Source organism: Cynocephalus volans, chromosome 1 (genome assembly GCF_027409185.1).
Source record: "Cynocephalus volans isolate mCynVol1 chromosome 1, mCynVol1.pri, whole genome shotgun sequence".
In the NCBI taxonomy this organism is placed as follows: domain Eukaryota; kingdom Metazoa; phylum Chordata; class Mammalia; order Dermoptera; family Cynocephalidae; genus Cynocephalus; species Cynocephalus volans.
Window position 1 is genome coordinate 947,511 of NC_084460.1, and position 24,797 is coordinate 972,307.

The window sequence follows — 24,797 nt, forward strand, 5'->3', positions numbered from 1 at the left end:
GGGAGCGGCCACCAAGGCAGGAGGCATGTCAGAGGGATGGCTCGTGGGGCTGCGGGTGGGTAGGCAGATGATGCTAGTGGGGATGTTGTGAGTGGGAGGCTGGGGGTCTGGGGATGCCGGGGAGGCCTGACCCAGTGCCTCTGGTTCCAGCCCGGGAAGAGTGTGATGATTGACGTGTGCACAACCTGCCGCTGCACCGTGCAGGTGGGGACCATCTCTGCATTCAAGCTGGAGTGCAGGAAGACCACCTGTGAGGCCTGCCCCCCGGTAAGAGAGGCGGGGACCGAGGGGGTGGACTGGACACTCGCAGGACCCAAGCAGTGGGGTCTTTACATAAATTTTTCATTATTTCCTGACAACATTTGACAACTATAAAAAAGAGACTAAAAGTCACCACCCAAATTGCATCTCTCAAAAATAATTACAGTTTAGTTTTGAAAATTTTAAACATTTTCTTCCTGAGTTTTAAAAATGTGTTTGGGAGGCTTATGATACTGTATTTACAGTTCTGTATCCTTTTTTATACAATATTTTAAGAAGCATCTCTACTATTCCTTGAAAATATTAAAAAATAGTCAACAAATATTTATCAGACACTATGTGCAAGGCTCTATACGATATTCCTCTGAATGGATGTGCCCCAACATATACAACCAAACTTTTATTATTGGACATTTAGGTGGTTTAAAGTATTTCACCCTGTTTTTGCCAAGTCATGATGACTATGTTTGTTCTGAGTACTTCCTTAAGGTGGATTCTGAGCAGTGGCGTCACGATTTTTAGTTTGGTCGATGAAAACGGGCATTTTTAAAATGATGACTTTCAGGCCCACCTCACTGGGATTTTATGAGCCGCACGTGGGTAGGGCAGGACCTAAAGCTCAGGAGGAGGCTTTAGCTTCTTTCTGGAACCCCACTCTGTGTTTTGTGTTTCTGTTGTTTTAGAAAATACACCGGTCGGATGCCTTTCCCATGAGCTCGATGCACAAAACACAGTCATAACTCTTGCAGAGGTGCGAGGTGGGGGCTGCTCCCCCAGCTTTGTGAAGCCGGGGGCAGGGCTGCAGCGGCCCAGCGGGAAGCAGAGACTGACCTGCAGAGTGGAGGGTGGGGGTTCTGGAGGGGATGGGCACAGGGGTGAGGAGAGGGCGGGAGCTACGATGTCCCACAGATGCTTCCTACATTCTGGAGGACAAGGGACAAGTGGTCTGCATCTGTGTTCTCCATGGCATTTAGCACTGGGTCATGCTTCAAGCAGCGGCTTAATAAAATGTGTGTGGAGTGAATGGGTCTATAGGAAACGCAGCTATTTCTGATAGAATGGTCCAAGGAGAACATTCCACCTTGACTAGAATGGAGCAAACTACATGTTTTGCTTTTGCTTTTTTTTCTATTTTTTTTTTTTATTGATTATGCATGTTTGTGGGGTACAAAGCTGACCAACACCACTTGTGCCTAAGTGTGATGATCAGATTACAAGCAGCAAACAGGTACTTAAAAAATGCTCAACATCACTAATCATCAGGGAAATGCAAACTAAAACCACATTGAGATATCATCTCACCCCAGTTAGACTGGCCGTAATCAAAAAGACTGACAATATCAAATGCTGGTGAACATGTGGAGAGACAGGAACTCTCTTACACTGTTGGTGGGACTGTAAATTAGTGCTTTTTTTTTCTCTTCTAAATCCCAGTTGAAGTTTTAGGCTCAGTTTTGGGGCTCAGTTCTGTGCCTGTGTGCATGTGTGTATAACAATTCTCCTAGAATACATCTGGACTTCACTATGGAATAAAATATTCCTGCCTGGAATTACATGGTATCCCTTTACCTCGATGTCCATTGCACTGTGATCACGGCAGCGATGAGACATAGCGAGAGGTGCACCGCTGGGCTGTCCTGAAGGACGGGGGCTGCAGCCTGTTTTCTGGAGGGTGAGCCTCCTGACTCCTTAACAGCGTTCTCTGGGGTTCAGAAGGTGGTAACTTCCTCTGTGTCTGGAGAAATCCAGCTTTAGAATCCAGTCTAGATGTAGGTTTCTAAGTATTTAAAAACCCATGGTCCCTTTTGGTCTGTGTATTCTACTTTTCCTCTGAAATTCTGATATCTCCCCAGGGCAGTGTACCTACCTCCTCCTTCTTGAGAACCCCTGGATTAACCCTCCTTCTGCACATCTCTCAAGCTTCACTGAACCCTGTCTCAGTGGAGCCCACTGCACCTCGGCATCCTTAATTGGTCTTAGTAAGCTCCTCTGCTATGACGGGCCTCGGTGAGGCGTCCTGGTGAGGGGAGCTGCGGTGAGTTTAGTCTAGGTCGTCTGCTTGAACTGCCTGCATCAGACTGCAGTATTAGTGTCACTGAGGTGTGAATCCGCCCAACCTCCCGGATGATGCTTATGCTTGATGGGAGACCAGCAGAAGGTGGTTTGTGTGGTGAGTGGTAGAGATGAACTTGGCAGACGAGCACTCTAGAAAAGCGTGAAGAAGAGAGGTCACCTAGCATGGAACACCGAGAAGCCACCCTGGAGGAGGACGACCTGAGTTGACCTCGAGCAGTGGTTGAATGTCGAATATAGGACTTCCAGGAAGGGGAATGGTGACCAACTGGCCAATAGAAGCCAGGGTTAGAAAAGGGGGGCAGGGGAGATAAGGCTGCAGGGCCGTGAGCTGCCAGGGAAACGTACGGAAGGGGTAATGAGAGGTATGCAGGCCAGAGTTTGAGCGGATGGCCCAGCAGGGGAAGCAAGACTAACTGGCTGCTCAGTCCCGAACAGGTGCACTCTGTAGTGGGCTGGGGACTTGGCTGAGCAGGGGGAGGAAAAGGCTGCTGCTGAGAGGAGCAAAAGATGTTTCCCAATGACTAGATGTCCTTTTGAAAGCTGGTGCAGCTTGCCCATCGATGCATGGTGGCGTGTCCCCCTGCGTGGAGCCCAGCAGTGCTCACAGGGTCCTGGGCTGCAGCCGCGCCACCGGAGGGTCTGCCTGCTTTCCTCACTTCTGCGTTGCCTCTTCTCCTTCCCTTTCCCAAGCCCCTGCCCCACCCTTAAAACCACTGCTCCCTCCTTATTGTTTTCCACTCCTGTTCCCCTTTCTTCCTGCTCCTTCTCCTCCCACATCTGCCCTCTGCCTTCCCACTCTCGGCTTAGCCTTGCCCTGCACCTCCCTGGACTGTGGGTTTTGCCTGCACCTTCCGACCCCTTCACTTTGCAGCCCCTCCTCCACAGGTCCCTGCTCACTCCCTCACTTCTTTGGAAAGATTTTGTCCATTTCCTGTCCTCAGGCCCATGGAGGGGAGGACATTTCCTAGTCTCTTCTTCTAACACTCACTGATAACGCCTCGATCCCAGCTCCCATGAAGTCCGGCCTGATTTAAGCCCTATTTTATCTCCTCCTTCTGACTCGGATCACTCACATTCATTCATAATGTCTATTCCATCTTTTCTTCCTGTCCCATCTAGCTCGATCATGCACCTTCCAGGAATTGTGCATTTAAAAAAAAAATGCTGTTTAAAGTTCACCACTGAAACAGTCCCTGACGTCCCTCAAACTCCAGCAGTCCCTCTCGGTGTGGCTTTTCTGGCCTGGGTCCAGTCTCCCTGATTTTTGCTGAGCTCTGTCCTCACTGGCTTTCTCTACTGCCTGCTGCTTGAAGACACATCAAGGTCATAGCTTGATTTATGAGTAGCAACTTTAAAAAATCCACTTCTCAGTAAGCTTACTGATTCCTAAACTTTGTCTTGGGACAAGTCTTCTGTCTGTGCTCCAAACTGACTTGTTAGAGATTCATATTAGAAAATCTCAGAAGCCCCATGAATGGATCTCTAAGTGGTGATTATAATATGTGGCAAAATGAGAAAAAGACTGACAACAGAGGTGATTTCTCACATAACTGAATTTATTCTTTTAAAAAATTTGAGACTATGTTCTTCCTCTTTTTTGGGGGGGAGGCAGGAAGAGTTAAAAGAGCTTTAATTTTTGAAATGATGAATAGCCTATGAGATAGCCTTTTTAGTTTTTATTTTAATAAATTAAAAAAAACACTTATTTTGCAAAATAAAAAGTTGGCAACCCTATGTTTTCTCACAAATTGGGGGGCATTTTTGCAAAATCGTGAAATGCTGCTGTCTGGAAGTTGCTATATTTTCCAATGCAGATCTAAACAAGGGGTTCTCAGCTTAATCCACAATCAACACATTCCCAGGTGAACTCATCTCCTCGGTGAATGTAGGGGAGTCTGCAAGTGCAGGTGTTGGGGGTGCCATGGAGAACAGCATAGGCATAGTTTGGAATTGACATGCTTCTCAGGGAGAAGCTTTCTGCAGGATTGTATGAGAATTCCAGTTATTTTCTCACCTATGCTTGGTATTGTCAAGTCTTTTAATTTGAGCCATTGTGAAGTGTTTTCTTGTAGTATTTTAAACTGCATTTCTCTGTTGACTAATGAGATAGAGCATCTTATGTACTTTTTGGCCATATCTTCTTTTAAAAGATATCTTAAAAGATATCTATTGCTCTATTTTTTCTCACTCGGTGGCTTGGCTTTTCTTTTTATTATGTCTTTTGAAGATCAGAAGATTAAATTTTGGTAACGTCAGTTTATCAATGTTTTCTTTTATGGTTAGTGCTTTTTGTGGCCTGTTTAAGAAATCTTTACCTATTTCAAGGTCACGAAGATATTTTGCTATGTTTTCTCTAAGTTGAAATATAATTGATGATGCACATTCGAAGGGTAATATGTTTTCTTTTAGAAGCTTTATAGTTTGAATTTGTATGTTTAGGTTTATGATCCATCAGGAATCAGTTTTTGTATATGTTGTAAAGTAGGAGTTGAGTTTCATTTTTTCCTCCCATAGGGATATCCAGTGGTTCCAACACCATTTGCTGAAAGACTGTCCTTTCCCTCATTGAATTATGTTGGTGCCTTTGTGAAGAATGAATTTCTGTATCTGTGTGGATCTATTGCTGGGCACTCTTTTCTGATCCTTTGATTAATCTGTCTGTCCTACTGGTCACACCACTATCTTGAGTACTGTAGCTTTATGGTAAAGTCTTGAAGTCAGATAGTGTAAGTCCTTTAACTTTGTTCTTTTCTAAGATGATTTTGGCTATTTTATGTTTTTTTCCATTTCCATATAAATTTAGAGTCAACTTGTCAATTTTTATAAATAAATTTAAAATGTGCTGGATTGTATTGAATCTACAGGTTAATCTGGGGAGAAAGGGCATCTTGACAATACTGAGTTTTTCAACCCATAAAATAGTGTATCTCTCCGTTTATTTAGGTCTTTGTCTCAGTCCATTTGTGCTACTATAACAAAATACGTGAGACTAGGTAGTTTAAAAAACAGTTTTGGAGACTGGGAAGTCCAAGATTAAAGCACTGGCAGATTTGGTGTCTGACACAGGCCCATTCCTCACAGGCAGCACTTTCTAGTGTTGTCCTCACATGGCAGAAAGTGGAAGGCAGAGGGTACTAGAGCAGTCCTGTCAACCTCTTTTCTAAGGGTGCTAATTCCTTTATGAGAACAGATCATGACTTAACCACTTCCCAAAAGGGCCCACCTCTTAATACTGTCACCTTCGGGTTTAAGCTCCCACATATGAATTTTGGAGGGTCACATTCAAGCCATAGCAGTCTTCTTTAATTTTTCTGTGCAATAATTTCTGTTTTTTTTTATAGATATTTTGCACATATTTTGTTAAATGTATTCCCTTAGTATTTTAAATTTTTGGATGATACCGTGAGTGGAAATTTTTAAAACAAATTCTTGTTTTAATTGTTGATTTTATACAATTAATTTTTGTATATTGATCTTGTATGCTGCAGCCTTGCTAAGTTCACTTATTAGTTGTAATAGTTGTGGCTTTTTTTAAAAAACATGTTTTTAATCATGCTGTTCCATTTATTTTGAAGTTTTGAATAAAATTGGGATGAGGTGTGGAAGGAGATATTTATATTGTTCAAAGGAGATTCAAAGAAGGTTGAGAAACTGCAGACCAGGAAAGAGTCTGAAGGGGCTGAATTTATATGGGAGGAAAAATATAAAGGAACAGGCACGATTCCTTCCTTTCCTTCTTCCCCCTACCAGACCAATTTCACATTTTCTAAACTTCATGGAAATCTTCTCTCCAATCTACACTTTGGCTTTGGAGAGACAAAATTAGGGAAAGAGAAGGCCAGGAATGAAAAATTGGAGGGAAAGAGAGGAAGCTCTTTTTAAAAAAAATTTAATTTAATTTTATCAATATACAATGTGGTTGATTATTGGGGCCCATCACCAAAACCTCCCTCCCTCCTCCCTCTCCCCCCTCCCACCCAACAGTGTCCTTTCTGTATGCTTCTCGTGTCAACTTCAAGGAATTGTAATTGTTGTGTCTTCTCCCCCCTGTTTTTTTTTTTTTTTTTGTGTGTGTGTGTGTGTGTGTGTGTGTGAATTTATTTATTTATTTTTATCTCCCACCAATAAGTGAGAACATGTGGTATTTCTCTTTCTGTGCCTGACTTGTTTCACTTAATATAATTCTCTCAAGGTCCATCCATGTTGTTGCAAATGGCAGTATTTCATTCGTTTTTATAGCTGAGTAGTATTCCATTGTGTAGATGTACCACATTTTCCATATCCACTCATCTGATGATGGACATTTGGGCTGGTTCCAACTCTTGGCTATTGTAAGGAGTGCTGCGATGAACATTGGGGAACAGGTATACCTTCGACTTGATGATTTCCATTCCTCTGGGTATATTCCCAGCAGTGGGATAGCTGGGTCGTATGGTAGATCTATCTGCAATGGTTTGAGGAACCTCCATACCATTTTCCATAGAGGCTGCACCATTTTGCAGCCCCACCAACAATGTATGAGAGTTCCTTTTTCTTCACAACCTGGCCAGCATTTATCATTTACAGTCTTTTGGGTATTAGCCATCCTAACTGATGTGAGATGGTATCTCAGTGTGGTTTTGATTTGCATTTCCCGAATACTGAGTGATGTGGAGCATTTTTTCATATGTGTGCTAGCCTTTGTATATCTTCCTATGAGAAATGCCTGTTTAGCTCTTTTGCCCATTTTTTAATTGGGTTACTTGTTTTTTTGCTGTAAAGTCGTTTCAGTTCCTTGTATATTCTGGATATTAATCCTTTGTCAGATGTATATTTTGCAAATATTTTCTGCCACTCTGTTGGTTGTCTTTTAACTCTGTTAATTGTTTCTTTTGCTGTGTAGAAGCTTTTTAGTTTGATATAATCTCATTTGTTTATTTTTCCTTTGGTTGCCCATGCTTTTGGGGTCATATTCATGAAGTTTGTGTCCAGTCCAACTTCCTGGAGTGTTTCTCCTATGTTTTCTTTAAGAAGTTTTATTGTTTCAGAGTGTATATTTAGTTCTTTAATCCATTTTGAGTTGATTTTGGTATATGGTGAGAGGTATGGGTCTAGTTTCATTCTCCTGCAGATGGATATGCAGTTATCCCAGCACCATTTGCTGAAGAGGCAGTCTCTTCCCCAGTGTATAGGTTTGGTGCCTTTGTCAAAGATCAGATGGCTGTAGGTGTGTGGGTTGATTTCTGGATTCTCTATTCTATTCCATTGATCAGTGTGTCTGTTTTTATGCCAGTGCCATGCTGTTTTGGTTATTATAGCTTTGTAGTATAGTTTAAAGTCAGGTAGTGTTATGCCTCCAGCTTTATTTTTTTTTTGCTCAGCATTGCTTTGGTTATGCATGGTCTTTTGTTATTCCATATAAATGTCTGGATAGTTTTTTCCATTTCTGAGAAAATTGTCATTGGAATTTTGATGGGGATTGCACTGAATTTGTATATCACTTTGGGTAGTATGGACATTTTCACAATGTTGATTCTTCCAATCCAAAAGCATAGGATATCTTTCCATCTTCTTGTGTCCTCTTTAATTTCTCTCAACAGTGGTTTGTAGTTCTCATTACAGAGATTTTCACATCCTTGGTTAACTCTATTCCAAAGTATTTTATTTTTTGGGTGGCTATTGTAAATGGGTTAGCTTCCTTGATTTCTCTTTCTGCATGTTCACTATTGGAGAATAGAAATGCTACTGATTTTTCTGTGTTGATTTTGTGTCTGCAACTTTGCTGAAATCATTTATCAACTCCAAGAGTTTTTTTGTAGAGGCTTTAGGCTGTTTGATATATTGGATAATGTCATCTGAAAACAGGGACAGTTTGACATCATCTTTTCCGGTCTGGATGCCCTTTATTTCCTTCTCTTCTCTTATTGCTCTGGCTAGTACTTGCAACACTATGTTGAGTAGGAGTGGTGAGAGTGGGCATCCTTGTCTAGTTCCTGTGTATTGGCAGTGGGCTTATCATATATGGCTTTAATTATGTTGAGATACTTTCCATCTATACCTAACTTGTGGAGAGTCTTTATCATGAACGAGTGTTGAATTTTGTCAGATGCTTTTTCAGCATCTATACAGATGATCATATGGTCCTTGTGTTTGATTTTATTGATATGGTGTATCACAGTTATTGATTTGCATACATTGAACCAATCTTGCATCCCTGGGATGAATCCCACTTGATTTTGGTGTATAATTTTGCATATGTGTTGCTGTATTCTGTTAGCTAGTATTTTACTGAAGATTTTTGCATCTATATTCATCAAGGATATTGGCCTATAGTTTTCTTTTTTTGTTGTATCTTTATCTGGTTTTGGTATCAGGGTGATGTTTGCTTCATAGAATGAGTTTGGGAAATTTGCCTCTGTTTCAATCTTTTGGAGTAATTCGTAGAGAATTGGTGTCAATTCCTCTTTGAACGTTTGGTAGAATTCTGCTGTGAACCCATCTGGTCCTAGGCTTTTCTTTGTTGGGAGCCTTCTGATAACAGCTTCAATCTCTTTTATTGTTATCGGTCTGTTCAGATTTTCTACATCATCTTGGCTCAGTTTTGGTAGTTTATGTGTGTCCAGAAATTCATCCATTTCTCCAGATTTTCAAAACTGTTGGCATATAGTTGTTTATAGTAGTCACTAATGATTCCTTGTATTTCAGAGGTATCACTTGTAATATCACCTTTTTCATTTCTAATTTTTGTTATTTGGGTCTTCTCACTCCTTTTTTTTAGTTAGCTGTGCTAATGGTTTGTCAACTTTACTTATCTTTTCAAGAAACCAACTTTTTGATTCATTGATCTTTTGTATTTTTTGGGGGGTTTCAATTTCATTAAGTTCTGCTGTGATCTTAATGATTTCTTTCCATCTACTAACTTTGGGTTTGGATTGCTCTTGTTTTTCTAGTTCTTTAAGGTGAGGTATTAGGTTGTTTACTTGTGATCTTTCCATTCTTCTGAAGTAAACATTTAATGTGGTAAATTTCCCACTTAGTACTGCTTTTGCAGTATCCCACAGGTTTTGGTATGATGTGTCATTGTTTTCATTAGTTTCAATAAATTTTTTGATTTCCCTTTTGACTTTTTCCTGGACCCATATGTCATTAAGTAGAACGCTGTTTAATTTCCATGTGTTTGTATAGTTTCCAGAATTTTGTTTGTTATTGATTTCTAATTTTAATCCATTGTGGTCTGAGAAAATACATGGGATAATTCCAATTTTTTTGAATTTGTTGAGACTTGATTTGTGACCTAACATGTGATCTATCCTGGAGAATGATCCATGTGCTGATGAGAAGAATGAATATTCTGAGGTTGTTGGATGGAATGTTCTGTAGATATCTGCCAAGTCCAATTGGTCTACAGTGTTGTTTAGATCTTGTGTTTCTCTGCTGATTCTTTGCCAGGATGATCTGTCCAATATTGACAGCGGGGTTTCAGGTCCCCTGCTGTTATGGTATTAGTGACTATCCCCTTCTTTAGGTCTGATAGAGTTTGCTTTATAAATCTGGCTGCTCTGACATTGGGTGCATATATATTTGTGGTTGTTATGCCTTCTTGATGGATGAATCCTTTTATCATTATGTAGTGGCCCTCTTTATCTCTTTTTATGGTTTTTAGTTTAAAGTCTAGGTTATCAGATATAAGAATAGCTACTCCATCTTGTTTTTCATTTCTATTTGTATGGTATAGCTTTTTCCATCCTTTCGCTCTTAGTCTATGTGTGTCTTTATAGGTGAGGCGAACCTCTTGAAGGCAGCATTTAGTTGGATCCTCCCTTTTAATCCAGTGAGTCAGTCTGTGTCTTTTGAGTGGGGAATTTAATCCTTTTACATTAAGAGTTGTTATTGAAAAGTGTTGAATTACTCCTAGCATTTTATTGATTTTTGTTTGGATGTCTTAATTGTCTTTTGTCCCCTTCTTTCTGATTTACTGTTTGTCTTCTGTATTTGTTGGTTTCTTGGGTTGTAGATAAACTTTTTTTTTCCCTCTTCATTGTTAGCATTTTTATTTTACTAGTGGGTTTTGATTTTTCTTGAGTTTTTATGGCAGTGGTAGTTATTTTTCAGGTATCAAACCCAGGACTCCCTTGAGAATTTCTTGTAAGGGTGGTCGTGTGGTAGTGAACTCCCGCAGTTTTTGTTTGTCTGAGAAATATACTATTTGCCCTTCATTTTGGAAGGATAGCCTTGCAAGGTAAAGTATTCTTGGCTGGCAATCTCTGTCTTTTAGTATTTTGAATATATCATCCCATTCCTTTCTGGCTTTTAGGGTTTGTGATGAAAAGTCTGATGTTAATCTGATTGGGGCTCCCTTATAGGTGACTTGATGCTTCTCTCTTGCAGCTTTTAAGAGTCTCTCTTTGTCTTTGAGTTTTGCCAATTTGACTATAACATGTTTTGGAGAAGACTTTTTTGGGTTGAATACATTTGGGGATCTTTGAGCTTCCTGAATCTGAAGATCTGTGTCTTTCCCTATACCCGGGAAGTTTTCTGCCACTATTTTGTTGAATATATTTTCAATGCAATCTCCTTTTTCTTCCCCTTCTGGAATACCCATGACTTGGATATTTGAGCACTTAAGGTTGTCTAATATTTTTCTTAGATTTTCTTCAATGTTTTTAATTCTTTTTTCTTTTTTTTTGTCTGCCTGTGTTATTTCAAACAGCCCATCTTCAAGATCAGAAGTTCTCTCTTCTGCTTCTGCAAGCCTGCTGGTTAAATCTGTTGTGTTTTTTATTTCATTGAATGAATTCTTCAGCTCGGCAAGCTCTGCTACATTCTTTTTCAGGGCATTGATTTCCTTGCATGTTTCTTCTTTCAGATCCTGTATACTTTTCCCCATTTCATCATGTTGTCTAGCTGAGTTTTCTTGTATCTCATTTAGTTTCCTTAGAATTTTCACTTGAAATTCCTTGTCAGACATTTCAAGGGCTTCTTGTTCTGTAGAATCTAGAGCTTCAGAGTTATTACCCTTTGGTGGTGTACTTTCTTGATTTTTCATATTTCTGGTATCTTTCCTTTGGTGTTTAGTCATTGTGGCAAGGGATTTCACCGTCCACTTTTTCGTTTCAACACTATTGTTTGGCTAGGATCCTGCCAGGATTGCCAACTTGGCACGGCTGCCTCAGTGCCTGTGGGAGAAAGGTTTGGGCCTCTCTGGTCAGTGCCCATTCACCCGGGCTATGGATGGGGACCAGTAGTGGTGAGGCCTACCTGCTCGGTCACACTGGTGCCTTGGGGTGTGTGGTCGCTGTTGGTCTTGGGCCTCTCCACGGGGTGCCTCTCTGGTTGGCATATACTCGCCTGGGCTGGAGATGCGGTCTGGCAGCAGCGAGGCCTGCCTGCTCAGTCATGCTGGTGCGTTGGGGCATGGGGTCACTGTGGGCGTCTCCGGGGGCATAGTTGTGGTTTTTGATTTTTGTTTTTGCTTCAAGGGAGAAGATTCCTAAGGATTTTCTATATAAAGAGTCATGACCCCTTCAAATAAAGACAGTTTTTAGTTCTGCCTTTGTAATCTTAATTAAGCCTTTTGTTTATTTTTCTTGCTTATCATACTGGCTAATATGTCCAGAACAATATTGAACAGAGTTGATGAAGTATTTCATTTCTGATCTTAGAGGGAATTAATTCATTAAGTATCATATAGTTGTATTTTTTTTGTTTTTTTTTTTTAAAAATCAGGTTGAAAAAGTTCTCTTCTGTTCCTATTGGCTGAGTGTTTATATCATGAATGGTTTTTAAATTTTGTCAGTTTTACTATAAATATTAAGATGATCATATGGTTTTTCTCTTAATTTTGTTAACATGAGGAATTGCATTGATTGATTTCAAATGGTGAGCCAATCTTTCATTCTTTTGAAAAATCCCTTTTGGTAATGATATGTTATCCTGTTTTATATCTACTGCTAGATCAACTTGCTAATATTTTGTTAAAGATTTTTATGTCTATCATCAAGAATGATAGGTTTCTGATTTTCTTCTCTAGTAATGCTTTTGTTAGGTTTTGCTATCAGGGTTATACTGGATCCAGTAAAATATGATGGGCAGTGTTTCCTTCTCCATTTTCTGAAAGACTTTGTGTGAGACTGGTATTATTTCTTCTTAAACTTTTTTTAATAGACTTTACCAATGAAGCCTTCTAGGCCTGAAGATTTTCATGTGTGGAAGTTTTATATATAAAACGCAACTTTAGAAAAAGGCTTCTTTCCAGGTTTTCTGTTTCTTCTTGAGTTAGTTTTGGTAAATTTGTGTTTCATGGAATTTTTCCATGTCATCTCAATTGTCAAATTTATTGACATGAAGCTGTTTATAACATTTCTTTATTATACTTTTAATATCTGTGAGATCTGTAGTTGTGTCTCCTCATATCATTCCTAATATTGATAAGTTGTGTTTTTTAATGTTCTTGATTAGTTTAGGTAGGGATTTGTCACATTGGTTAATCTTTTCAAACATCTAACTTTTGCCTTTGACTTCTTTTTTTATAATTTTTCTTTTCTATTTTATTGATTTTTGCTCTTCTTTTTATTATTTCCTGTCATCTAGTGACTTTGGATTTAATTTGTTCTTCTTTTACTAGCTTTTTAAGATGGAATCTTAGATCGTGATTTTCTAACATAAGTATTTAAAGTATAAATTTCCCTGAAAGAACTGCTTTTGCTGCACTCCTCAAATTTTCATATAGTTTGTTGCTATCTCTAGTTCAAAATATTTTCTATTTTCACTTGTGATTTATTCTTTGACTTATGGGTTATTTAGAAGTATTTTATTTAATTTCCAAATGTTTTATTTAAATTGCAAATGTTTTATTTAAATTGCAAATGTTTTATTTAAATTCCAAATGTTTCTAAATACCTTATTGTTACTAATTTTGATTTAATTTAATTGTGGTCATAGAACATAATCTCTATGATTTCAAAATGTTGACATTTATTTCTTCTTTTTTCATGGCCCAGAATTTGGTCTGTCTTGGTGAAAGTTTCACGTACATTTGAGAAGAATGTATGTTTTGTAGTTTGGGGGTGGACTAATCTGTTATTTTCAATTAGGTCTTATTGGTTGACATAGTTTTCCAAATCTTCTATATCCTCACTGATTTTTTTCTTACTTGTTCTATCAATTACTGAGAAAACATTAAAATCACCAACTAAGATTGTGGATTAGCCTATTTCTCCCTTTACTTCTGTCAATTTTTCCTTCATATTTTGAAGCTCTGCTATTAGATGCATACACATTCAAGATTTTTATGTTGTCTTGATGAATCTACTCTTTTATCCGAAAATGTCTTTATTTTGCCTTCTTTTACTGAATACACAATTCTAGGTTGACAGTTTTTTTTTTGTCCCCGGGCTTTGTGTAGGCTCCCCTGTACATATATAATTAAGAGGTCAACCAAAGATTTGAGGGAAGTCTATATACATATTTAGGTCCTTCCTCTTTATGACTTGCTCTTTTCTGAGGTTTTCCCCTTTAGTTTCCAGCTCTTTTAGCAGTTCTAAACTCTGTCCTCTGAGTCCTCAGGCAAAAACAACTACATTTTTTAACTTGGGTTCCAGCTCCCCAGTGGCATACATACTGCCCTCATGGGAAAAGCCATTTAAACATGGGTCTTGCCCTTTACGGTTCCCTCTTTCAAGGATTAAATAGCCTACAATTTATCCATGACTTTGCTCATTCTCCAGTGTCTTTAAACAAACGTATTTTTAATACTTTGTCAATAGTTTTTATTTTTTTTTATTTTTTATTTTTTTAAAAGATGACCGGTAAGGGGATCTTAACCCTTGACTTGGTGTTGTCAGCACCACGCTCAGCCAGTGAGCTAACCAGCCATCCCTATATAGGATCCGAACCCGTGGCCTTGGTGTTATCAGCACCACACTCTCCGGAGTGAGCCACGGGCTGGCCCTTGTCAATAGTTTTTAATTGTCATCTGCAGGAGGGTCAGTCTAATACAAGCTACTGTGCCATTACTAGAAGCAGAAGCCCATCAAAGATTTTTAAGGAGGGAAGTGACACGAGTCGACTTATATTTTAAGAAGGCCATTTTAGCAGATGAATGGGGATCTATAGTATGGGGACAAGAATGAAGGCAGGAAGACAAAATATGACTCTTACTAGAGTAACATCCACTGGTGATTGACTGTTTAGACTAGATGGTGACAGAAGATACTGGTCATGACAAGCAGTGGGTGGGTGAGTTTGAAATACTTTTTGGTAAGACTTGGTGCTGGGTGGGAAAAAGGGGAGAAGTCAGAGGTGATGCCCAGATTTCTAGCTTGAGCAATGAAATTATGACACCATGTATCATCAATACAGGTAAGACTGGACAAGGATGAGATTTGGGGAAAAATATCAAGTTTCGTTTTGGACATAAATCTCAAAATGACAAGAAGATAAACAATTGTCTAGGAAAAAACTGAATTTATAAGTCTGGAGCTCAGGAGAGAGGTCTAATTTAATATGTCTGGCTGCTACACCTTGGGCCAGGTGTACATCGGGGAGGAAAGCAGTGTTATTTAGGGGACTGAGAACTGACAGAAGCTGGTTAGAGCTGGATATCAACTTTCTTAACTCTGGGTGAAACTGCTGGGTAGAGGAGATGAGAGGCTGGCAAAGTAAGCCTACTTATAATTGGATGTTCTAGGGGGATTAACTATGGCTGCTTTTTCCCTGGATACAGGGTTACAAGGAAGAAAAGAAGCAAGGCGAATGCTGTGGGAGATGTGTGCCTACGGCTTGTACCATTCAGCTGAGAGGGGGACAGATCATGACGCTGAAGGTGGGAGCAAGCTAAGCTTGGGAGTCCCCTCTCATGTCACCATCCAGTTTCCTGTTCTGGGATTTTTTTTTTTCCAGGAAAGAAGGACTAATTTTGTTTCAGTATCGGTTTCTTTTCCTACTGCTTTCTGATTTTATAAAGAAAAGATGGATGACTTACAGAAGGCACAGGATTTTCTCTTTGATTTAGTTATTTTGTTGCTCTTCTTGACAAGAGTGTAGTTGCTGTAGGGCCCCATAATTTGCAGCTGGTTGATCTTGAAGAATTTCTCTAGCCTTGAGAGTCTGGGAGAATGGACAGGCAATCAGGGTGAAACAAAATCTGATCTAGGAAAGCCAGAATTAGCCGGTGGGGCTGGGAGGTGGTGTCTCTGGTTCATCCCTAGCTCAGTGATCAATTGGCCAGTTTGCCCTCGCTATGTCTCAATCCTGTAAGCACTTACGTGGTCAGAATAGTCTGAGGATTCTCTACATCTACGCAGTAAATAAGCCGTAAAACTGGGACTCCCCTTCTGCTGCGTGATGTGAGAGTGGGGACTTTATATACGCTGCCTCATTCTTTTTCCCTAGTTCTCCAGATGGTTTCAGCAGTTCCAAGGAGTCAAGGCTATGGCTTGAGGTGGCTTCGTAACCCCAGTGCTGTCTTTGAATTTGCTCTACCCACTGGCACTCTTTTTTTTTCCAGCGTGATGAGACACTACAGGATGGCTGTGATACTCACTTCTGCAAGGTCAATGAGAGAGGAGAGTACATCTGGGAGAAGAGGGTCATGGGCTGCCTACCCTTTGATGAACACAAGTGTCTGGCCAAGGGAGTGAGTAGTCGTGTCTCAGACCCTGCTGCCCTCTTGACGGTCTCAGTCCTTGACTAAGAACAGAGGCCTCTGAACAGCATGCAGCCCAGCTCCAACATGATTTCCCAGTGTCCAAGGCAATTTTCTGACCTAGTTTAAGAATCACTGAAATCACAAAACGAAAGCCTAAAGGAGAGACAAAATTCCCTACCGGATAGGATGCTTTAAAAAAAATCTTGATCCATGAATAGGAAGGTGAGAGGTCAAACTGATTTTTAGTCTCCTTGGGACTGATGATTCTGTTGACTCAATGGGGAGAGAATTCAGAATAAACAAAGTTGTTTTAGCCTGATCAGGTAGCAGGTCAATCTGCTCACATTAAGTCTAGGGACTTAAGCTTAGGGCTGTGAGTCCAGAGCTAGAAATTGGTCTGGAGTAACCTGAAAGCTGTTCGCTGTGTACTATTTGTGCCTAATCTTGGACTTTGCTGTTTTCTTAGGGGAAAGTCACGAAAATTCCAGGCACCTGCTGTGACACATGTGAGTACATTACTAACAGTTTGTCCCCTGAAACCCATTCGACCAAGTCCAGGGACTGTTCTTTGGAGTACGCTTCATTTCAGAAAGATATTTCTTGATCACCGTCCAGTCATTATGTTCAACCCTGCAGGAAACAACCTCCCCTCTGTGAATGTCATTAGACTTTCCTCTGCTCAAATCCCCTTTCAAATGCCTGTGAAGCAGTCTCTTAGCCCCCTTTCCTCCAAACTCCTTATTGTCTCAAGCCTCTTACGTGCCTTTCTCCTCATAGTCTTTGGCTACCCGTAGTCCCACCTTGAAAGAATGTCTTCTTTCTCCAACCAGAGCTCCTTGAAGACAAGCATTCTCGACCTGTGATCTTGACAGAGCAGACACTCAATATACATCTTCATTGAGTGTGATACAGCCATCTTGGGGTGAAAGGGAGGCCACCAGCTGCCTAAGGATAGTCCCCTGTGTGATGTGGGGGTGGCAGAGGACATAGAGTGTCTTCTCAAGGGTTTATAGGGCTTGTTTAAGTTTATTACCTCTTCTTCTTCACTCTCAATCCCTCTTGACTTTACAGTTATGCCCTACAGCTTTGGAGACTGTTCAAGAAGTCTGCACACCAGACAGGAGTCTCCTCATGTGTTCACGTGTCCATGAGCACAAGTAACTTTCAGAGTCCCACTGCTAATGCTGGATTTTCTGAATGCCTGGACTAATATTTTTTGTTTTTAGTTTTTTTTGTTGTTGTTGTTTTAGGCTCATGGGTCCACACTTATTTACAGGTAGAGGGAAAAGATAAAAACATGAATACCTTCAGTGTTCAATCATGCACTCTTTCCTCAATGGCTTGCTCTGACAGTCCCTGTAATTGCTGTAACCAAATCACAGGTTGAGGGAACACACTCTGAAAGCATTTCTTTCTAGAATTCCCTTCTGATCAGTTAAAGAATGTGAAGTCAGGAAACCATCAGAGAAGATGAATTCTCTCCAGGCATATTGCACATGGAATTTGGTTAAGAGACTGTTATCTACAAAACCAGCAACAAGGGGCTTTTGTTGGTCAATGCATTCAGGAGGCTTTGAGACCCTTCATAAGGAAAATAAGCCAGGCTCAGGGATTTAAATCTACAGTGAAAGAATATTGTATGTTGGTCTAAATATGTTTTCCTTATTCATCCTCTTAACGTAGTTGGCAGAACTTCCCTTTAAAATGAAATTATTTGGAAGTTGAAAGACAGGCTAGTACATAGTTAGGGTTGATTTAGATTTGGGGTCATTCAAGAATGGGAGACTCTCAGTGTTCAGATGGGAATGGTGAGCTGGCATTAAATCTTAGAATTCTCAGTGGGCAAAAGAGAGATTCAGATCTGAATGTCGCCAACCCCTGTATGTAAGGAAACCCATGCTGGTGACCTGGAGATAGCAATACCCAGACAGGACTCTATGAAGACTCCTAGGGATTTTCACGGCCCCCACAGAGGCAGTGAGTGCCCTTATGTGGCCGTGACTTTGGCCTTTCTTCTTACCCGAAGGTAGGGATGAACAGATATTAATTATATTTACTGTCTGTTTCATTGCCCATTAGCTTCTGGATATAGTTATAGCATGAGAGGATTGCTCCAGCCATTATGGTGTTTAGAGCCTACAATTATATAAAAGCAAGTCTCATCCATTTACATCACCAAAGCATAGTGAATTTAGGCTCCTCCTTCAATTAAAATTGTACCATTAAGCAAGTTAAATCCAGCAATAACTATACCTCTGCACATGAAGGGCCAGGAGCAGCCGGGGTGAACCAGGATAATGTAATTCTCCTCCTGTGGCTGGATTTGCTTATTTGTTGACTGTGAAATGGGCCTATTTCCAGCCCAGTGAGGGCACTGGGGCTAAAGAGTATTCTCCAGAGCCCCAGCCAGTCCCCAAGTTCCAACTCTTCCCTGTCCTTTAGGCGAGGAGCCTGAGTGCAGAGACATCACGGCCGGGCTGCAGTATGTGAAGGTGGGGAGCTGCAAGTCTGAAGAGGAAGTGGACATCCATTACTGCCAGGTAAGGGACTGAATTCAACAAGCGATGGCAAGGGCTCTGTCTCCTTGTTTGGACACAGCTCTTTAGTTACATTCGAGAAGGGGAGCATTTTTTTAAGTAAATGTTTTATGAAGTAGCTTGGAACTTTTAACCCTAGAAGAAAAAACTAAGAAAAGACTTAACAAGTCCTTTAAAGAGAATGGAGAGCTATTTATGGTGGCTGGGGCAACACTTCCTGAAGAAAACGTTTAATCAAACATGCATAAAAATTGCAGCTAGAAGGATCTGAGTGCAATATCACCACAGGACAGAAAATATCAGACTTCCTTGAGATCTCCCTTTACAAATTGCCGGCTGTCCTGGTTGTCTCTGGGGGAGGCGAGGTCTGCACTGACAGACCCCTTGGAGGGGTAGGGGGAGGTAGCAGGCTGCCCCAGTGTCCTGCCCAGCCCAGGATTCTTTGTCCTTGTGATGGCCTGTCTCTCTCTGCTCCATTGCAGGGCAAATGTGCCAGCAAAGCTGTGTACTCCATTGACACCGGGGATGTGCAGGACCAGTGCTCCTGCTGCTCACCGGGGCGGACGGAGCCCATGCAGGTGCCGCTGCGCTGTGCCAATGGCTCTGTCGTGTACCATGAGGTGCTCAATGCCATGCAGTGCAGGTGCTCCCCCAAGAAGTGCAGCACGTGAGGACTGCTGCAGCCGCCGCCTGCTGCAGCTGCCACCTGCTGCGGCCCCCCAGCCGGAGTGCTGCCCAGCCCTCTGCACATTCTGCTTTTGTGCTCTCTTGGGCCCACAATAAAGGCCGAGCTCTCATCTTGCAAAAGGCTGGTGGTGCACTGTGTCTTAAGGCTGAGATGCAACTGTAGGCTAGGACTAAGTTCTGAGATTCATTCCAAGAGAGAAAGCATAGGCCCGCTCTGGAAACACTCCAGCCCAGTGTCTGTGGGGGGCATTGCCAACCTCCGGGTGGAGAGGGTATGGTGCAGGTCAGGCCTCTTCAGAAGCCCAGCCCATGGCCTGAAGTAAGAGGGATTTGCTTAGGAATACTGGGTTCTCAAATCTCCAAATTAAGGGGCTTCTGAGCATAGCAGAGGGGTGGGCACTGGAGCCATGCTCTTGCCAAGATGGGTATGACTATTGTCAGTGCGGCTGACATTGCTTGCGGAGAAGGTGTTTGACCAGGTGTGCAAGGATTTCTCTGAGTCCTTGGCTGACAAAGTTCCTGTGTACCCTTAGTGGTCCCTGTGAGAAGGAGAGGTGCTAAGAACTGAGGGGAACCTGGAAACGGGGTGCTGGTGGGTGCAGGGGTGTGGTCCCGCCACAGGCTTAGCCAGGGGGAATGAGCCCAGATTTGGAGGCAGGCCTGGGCTCCATACATGGCCCTTGCTCAACTGCGTGGCCTCAAACAAGCCCCTTAATGGTTCTCAGACTTGGTTTCCTCATCTGGAAAACAGAAATGTTAGTCTCATTCATGAGGTTGTGAGGGCAAGTAATCTCAGCCTAAAATAAGGCCTGGGGTAACTGCAAATGGATCTATAATAACGTAAGAAGTGACAAGAATACAAATGGGGGGGGTGGGGGCTGGCTGGATTGCTCAATTGTTTAGAGCATCGTGCTGTAACACCAAGGTCAAGGGTTCAGATCCTCATACTGGCCAGCGCCAAAAACAAACAAACAAAAATACCCCACAAAAATGGGGATTGAGGCTCAAAGGGAGGAATGAGTGTCTCTAACATCAGTGACACAGCATTAGGGATTTCCTTCATCCTGTGGGTCTGGAAGAGCTGACTTTCTCCTGGGCTTTATGCTGGATGCCAAGGCTATGCCTACTCCAGACATCCTTTAGTGGAAAATAAAGAAGAAGAAGAAGAGGTATAAATAACACCACACACCACCTAGTCCCAAACCACTAGCATGTCCTGTCACTCTCAGCTAGAAGCTGTCCTTCCTTAAAATAGATAAAAAGGGTCTACATGTACACGCTGGCAAGATAGTGGAGACTCTAGTGGGGAAGAGAACACCCACGAGAATGAAAGGGATGTCCTGGATGTGCTACAGGAATATGGTGGAGCATTGATTTTTATTCCAAATCCTTTTAACACAGAAGAGACTGAACTCATTGATAGGACCAGATGATGGAGCTGGAAAGGATTTAGACACCGTCTAATCTGCTGTCCCTCCCCTAACCCTTTAGAGATGATGAAAGCAGCTCAGGGGACTCGAGTGACTTGCCAAAGGTTGCACTGTTGCTGAGTGGCAGGGCCAGGTTCAGAGTCCAGGTGCCTTACAGCTAGACAAGAATGTCCAGGCCACTCTGCCAGAGCCACACAATCCCTGCTGCCTGCAGACTTTTTCCTTGCCATCATGGGACCCGGTGATCTCAGCATTTCTAGGTCTCCACTGCTCCTGTTAGTGCTGGGGCTCACCTTAAGAGAAGCCACATTGTGGGAAAATGGCATAGGTTATGTTGAGTAGGTTTGGCGAGGAGTTTAGTGGGGTAGAGGGGAGGAAGAATAAATAGAAGTTTTATATAACTACTCAATAACTCAAAGGTTCTCACCTCTCCATCCGTTTCCCTGCACCCATCTCCTAGTAGCCTCTAAGGTCTCTCTCTAGGAAATCAGATTCAGGGGCAGGGAATTAACTGTCACTCTTCTGACTGATCGCCTAGCACTCTACCTGGGGACAAGGTGTTGTTGGAGGCACGATCCACAGAGAAACTCAGCAGGGAGGCTACCTCTTCAGAAAAACTTGTCGATTTTTCAACTGCCTATGCTTTGATAGCCTAAACTTCTCATATTTACTGATATGACATTTTACTACGAAGAACAAGCTGACTAAGGAAAACTACATTTTTGATTAGGAAAAAAAACCCAAAAAAAACTGGCAGGGAGCTGGGTAAAAAGTCTGCAGGAAGAAACTGGTGGAGGCAGTGAGTGCGGTGAAGGGCCTCGGCAGAGTTCCCTTATTTTACAGCTATTCCAGAGCAGGGTCTGCCCCTGGTCTCAGGGACCCTCCTTTGTTGCTCAGCCTCAGATCCGATGAGACCGAATCTCTAAAAATGAGCATTTGAAGGGGAGTCTCAAGGAAGGAATATACAGGGACTGAGAAAGTGCTGGAGAAAAGAGAATGGAAAAGGAGCACACAGTGGAAATTTTTCCAATTTTGGGATTGCAAAGACATGGAGAAGGGTCCCTGGAAGTAAACGGGAAGAAGGGCACTGTTAGGGCAAGAAAGAAGCGGAGCAGCAAGGGTTCCGAGCACAGACTCTAGGGCAGGCCGCCTGCTCTGGGATCCTGGGAGACTTAGAGGCAGGTTACCTGTCCTTACAGGTTACCTGCAAAAACAGGCGTGCTGCAGAATGACTTCATGGAGGGGCTGTGGGCATTCAGACCACGGTAAGCCCGGAGAAGGTGCCCGGCTGGGAGGAGCCCTGCATCACCCTGGGCCGTTATGACTCGTGAGGCCCCGGCCTGGGACAGGCAGTGCTGTCTGGTGTTCCCGGGTCTGCCCTGGACGCGTCCTGTGAGGTTCTCCACGCTCAAGACCCGTGATCACAAACGGCGTGCTTGCCCTGCACACGACACCGTTTCATTTGGGGAGCTGGCGGTATCAGTGAGCCGGTTTTGCTTCCAGGCATCTCGGACTTGCAGAATGGCCCGTCTAGAGAGGCGAGGACAGCCGGTAGGGAGCGAGCGGGGAGCCGGCGCCCCACCCCGGGGCTGTCCCCCGGACAGCGGGCGTCCCGATGGGGCGGCGGGCGGGAGGCTTTGCTGGGACTGGGAGCTAATCAGCCAGACGGCTCATGATAATCCGGCTGAACCTCTGCACCCCGAGCCAGGCTGGGGGCGCCCCTCGGGTGGACGACAGCGGGCCGCGTCCCTGTCACACGGCGTTTGCTCGCCCCGCGACCCCGACCGCGGCCGCCAGCGCCGGGCGCCCAGGGAGCAGCGGGCACAGCACCGCGCGGCGCGGGGCCGGGGCCGGGCCGGGATGGGGAGGCGGCGGCGGCGGCAGGCGCGGGGCGCGCGCGCCCAGGCCGAGCTCGGCCGCGGTGGCATTAGGCGCGCGGCGGCGTAAGCCCGTCCGGACGCGACAGTCCCGCTCCCGCTGCCGGGCGCCCGCGCCATGGCCGCCCCCGGGCTGCGCGGTGAGTCTCCCCCCGCCGGGGCATCCGGCGAGTCGCACCGCGACAGGGTGGGGACCGCACCCTCACTCCTCCCCTCAGGGACTGGTGACCCCCGGTGAACCCGAACAGGGCGGGGCCAGAAGCTGAGCCCCTTCCGCCCGGAGCGGAGGCTGCGGGAGCCCGAGCAGTCCCCAGGCACGAGCGACGGTGGGCAGGTGGGCAGGAGGCCGAGGGCTGGCGCGGCCGCGTCTCGGTGACTGGGTACCGGCTCCCGCCTCCGCGACCTTGCCTTTCCTGTCCCGAGTCCTTGGGATGTTCAGCTTAGAGTGTCTGACGCTAAGTCAACAACTCACAGTCTGCTGGGGACAGAGCAGCTTTGACTCTGGCATCCCTGGGGTGGCCTCGCGGTTTCATGAAGTCTCTTCCAGTCCATACCCAACCACGTTCAGGAAAGGCTCTGACGGACGGGCCAGCCACCAAATTTAAAAAAAAAAAAAAAAAAAAGAAAGAAAAGAAAAGAAAAGAAAAGAAAAGAAAAAGGAAGGGCTCTGGGACCAGTCATTTACACCTCAGGGTGAGGGAAACACAGGGCTGCCTTTCCCGGGCACGTCTCATAGAAGAAAAGCAAACTGAGGTGGAGTTTGGGGGAGGAGGACGTTATCTATTGCAGGTCCCAGATTATACCGAGTAGACATGCATTTGGGCAGAGTTGGCCTTGCCTGGGACTGGGAGTTTGTTGGGCGTCTTGTTTCTGGTAGTTCTTGAGAGAGGCATAAAGTAGGGGACTGGAAGGTAGGTGTTAGTTATGGTCCTAGTACTTTCTGAGCAGATGTTGACAGATACCCCCAGGGACCACGTGGATCCTGGCCCAGGGCAAAAGCTGCCATTGAGCAAGGACAGATCTCAGCGCAAAGGCAAGTGGCAGAAGAAGGGAGGATCTTAGACAAAGTTGTGGGCTCTTTCAGAGGACTGTGTTACTCGTGGCCCCTCTACCTGCCTGGACTTTGTCCTTGGAACCTGACATCAGAACCCTTGCCCAGTCTTTCTGTCACTCTGTCCCAGCTGCTGGCATGCAGGTCCCACTTGCTCCTCTCACTGTTTTGCCGTGCACCTGTCCTTCTGGGAGCCAAGGAGCTGATAAGGTCCTTTGCAGCAACCTCTTCTGCCCTCTGAGTTGTGCCTGTGTGAGTACCCAGGCCACTTTACTGGCGGATGGAAGGAGCTGTGTGAGGAGCAGTGGGTTCCAAACACTAACCTCAGGCTCTGCTCCAATTTCTATGTGTGCCCTTTTTTTATGTTCCACTGTGGGGCAAACCTAGAGGGTGAGAGGCCCTGGGGCCTTTAGTGGGCGTGTCTATCATTTTCTCTAATGAGGACTTGATTTTCCAGAAATCCACCCACCCTGTGGTCCCCTCCTGCTAGCTGAGAGAAGCCTGTCCCACACTATGCAAGACGTTGCTGGGGTACATGGAAAGCAGAAATTTGAGTGCTAGAGATGGGGATCTTGCCTCTACTACAAAATAGAAGGAATCTCTATATGCATCAGGTGATTAGGAAAGCCTTTCTAAGGAGAGGAGTCTGAACAGAGGTTGAATTAAATGTAGGAACAAGCTATGCAATTATCTGGGGATTTATCTAGCAAAAGAAGTACAGGTGAAAGACCCCATGGCAGGGAAGTGCTTGGGCTTTCTAAGGAATAGTGGGGAAGCCGAGTGGCTGGAGCAGGGTGATGGAAAGGGAGAGTGGTTAGAGCAGTCAGGTCATGCAGGGTCTTGTGCTCAAGCCATATGTTCTTGGCATTCAAAGGGAAAACAAACTAACACTTATCGAGCACCTGCTGTATAGCAGGCACTGTGTTTAGGTGTTTTGCCTCACAACAGATTTGGGAGTCAGTATTAAGCACATTTCATAGAAGAGAGACCTGAGGCCCAGAGAGGTTAAGAAACATGCCTGCTGGAGTGTGTGAACCACTGAGTAATCACTGAAGCATGAACCCCCCAGCTCATATTCTGCCCCCTGACTTTACCTTGTTGCTTTTGTTCTGTTTATAAGAAGTCATGAGCAGGAAATGTAGGTGCCACTAATTGGGGATGGGAAATGTGGATGGAACTGGGGACTTACGGGAGACATTAATTTTGCAAGGCTGTTAGGTAAACGCTGTGGTCATATTCTAGGTAAGGCTG

General features: G+C 43.7%; 1 protein-coding gene across 1 annotated transcript in view; it reads left to right on the forward strand.

Annotated features, from left to right (window-relative positions):
* Nucleotides 1–19,308, forward strand: part of VWF (von Willebrand factor) — a 151,350-nt gene extending 132,042 nt beyond the window's left edge. The window contains exons 47-52 of the mRNA XM_063087947.1: nucleotides 151–267; nucleotides 15,041–15,139; nucleotides 15,824–15,952; nucleotides 16,431–16,470; nucleotides 18,407–18,504; nucleotides 18,984–19,308. Coding sequence (XP_062944017.1) covers nucleotides 151–267; nucleotides 15,041–15,139; nucleotides 15,824–15,952; nucleotides 16,431–16,470; nucleotides 18,407–18,504; nucleotides 18,984–19,172 — 672 coding nt within the window. The 3' untranslated portion in view covers nucleotides 19,173–19,308. The remainder of the gene's footprint in view (nucleotides 1–150; nucleotides 268–15,040; nucleotides 15,140–15,823; nucleotides 15,953–16,430; nucleotides 16,471–18,406; nucleotides 18,505–18,983) is intronic.
* The last annotated feature ends 5,489 nt before the right edge of the window (nucleotides 19,309–24,797 follow it).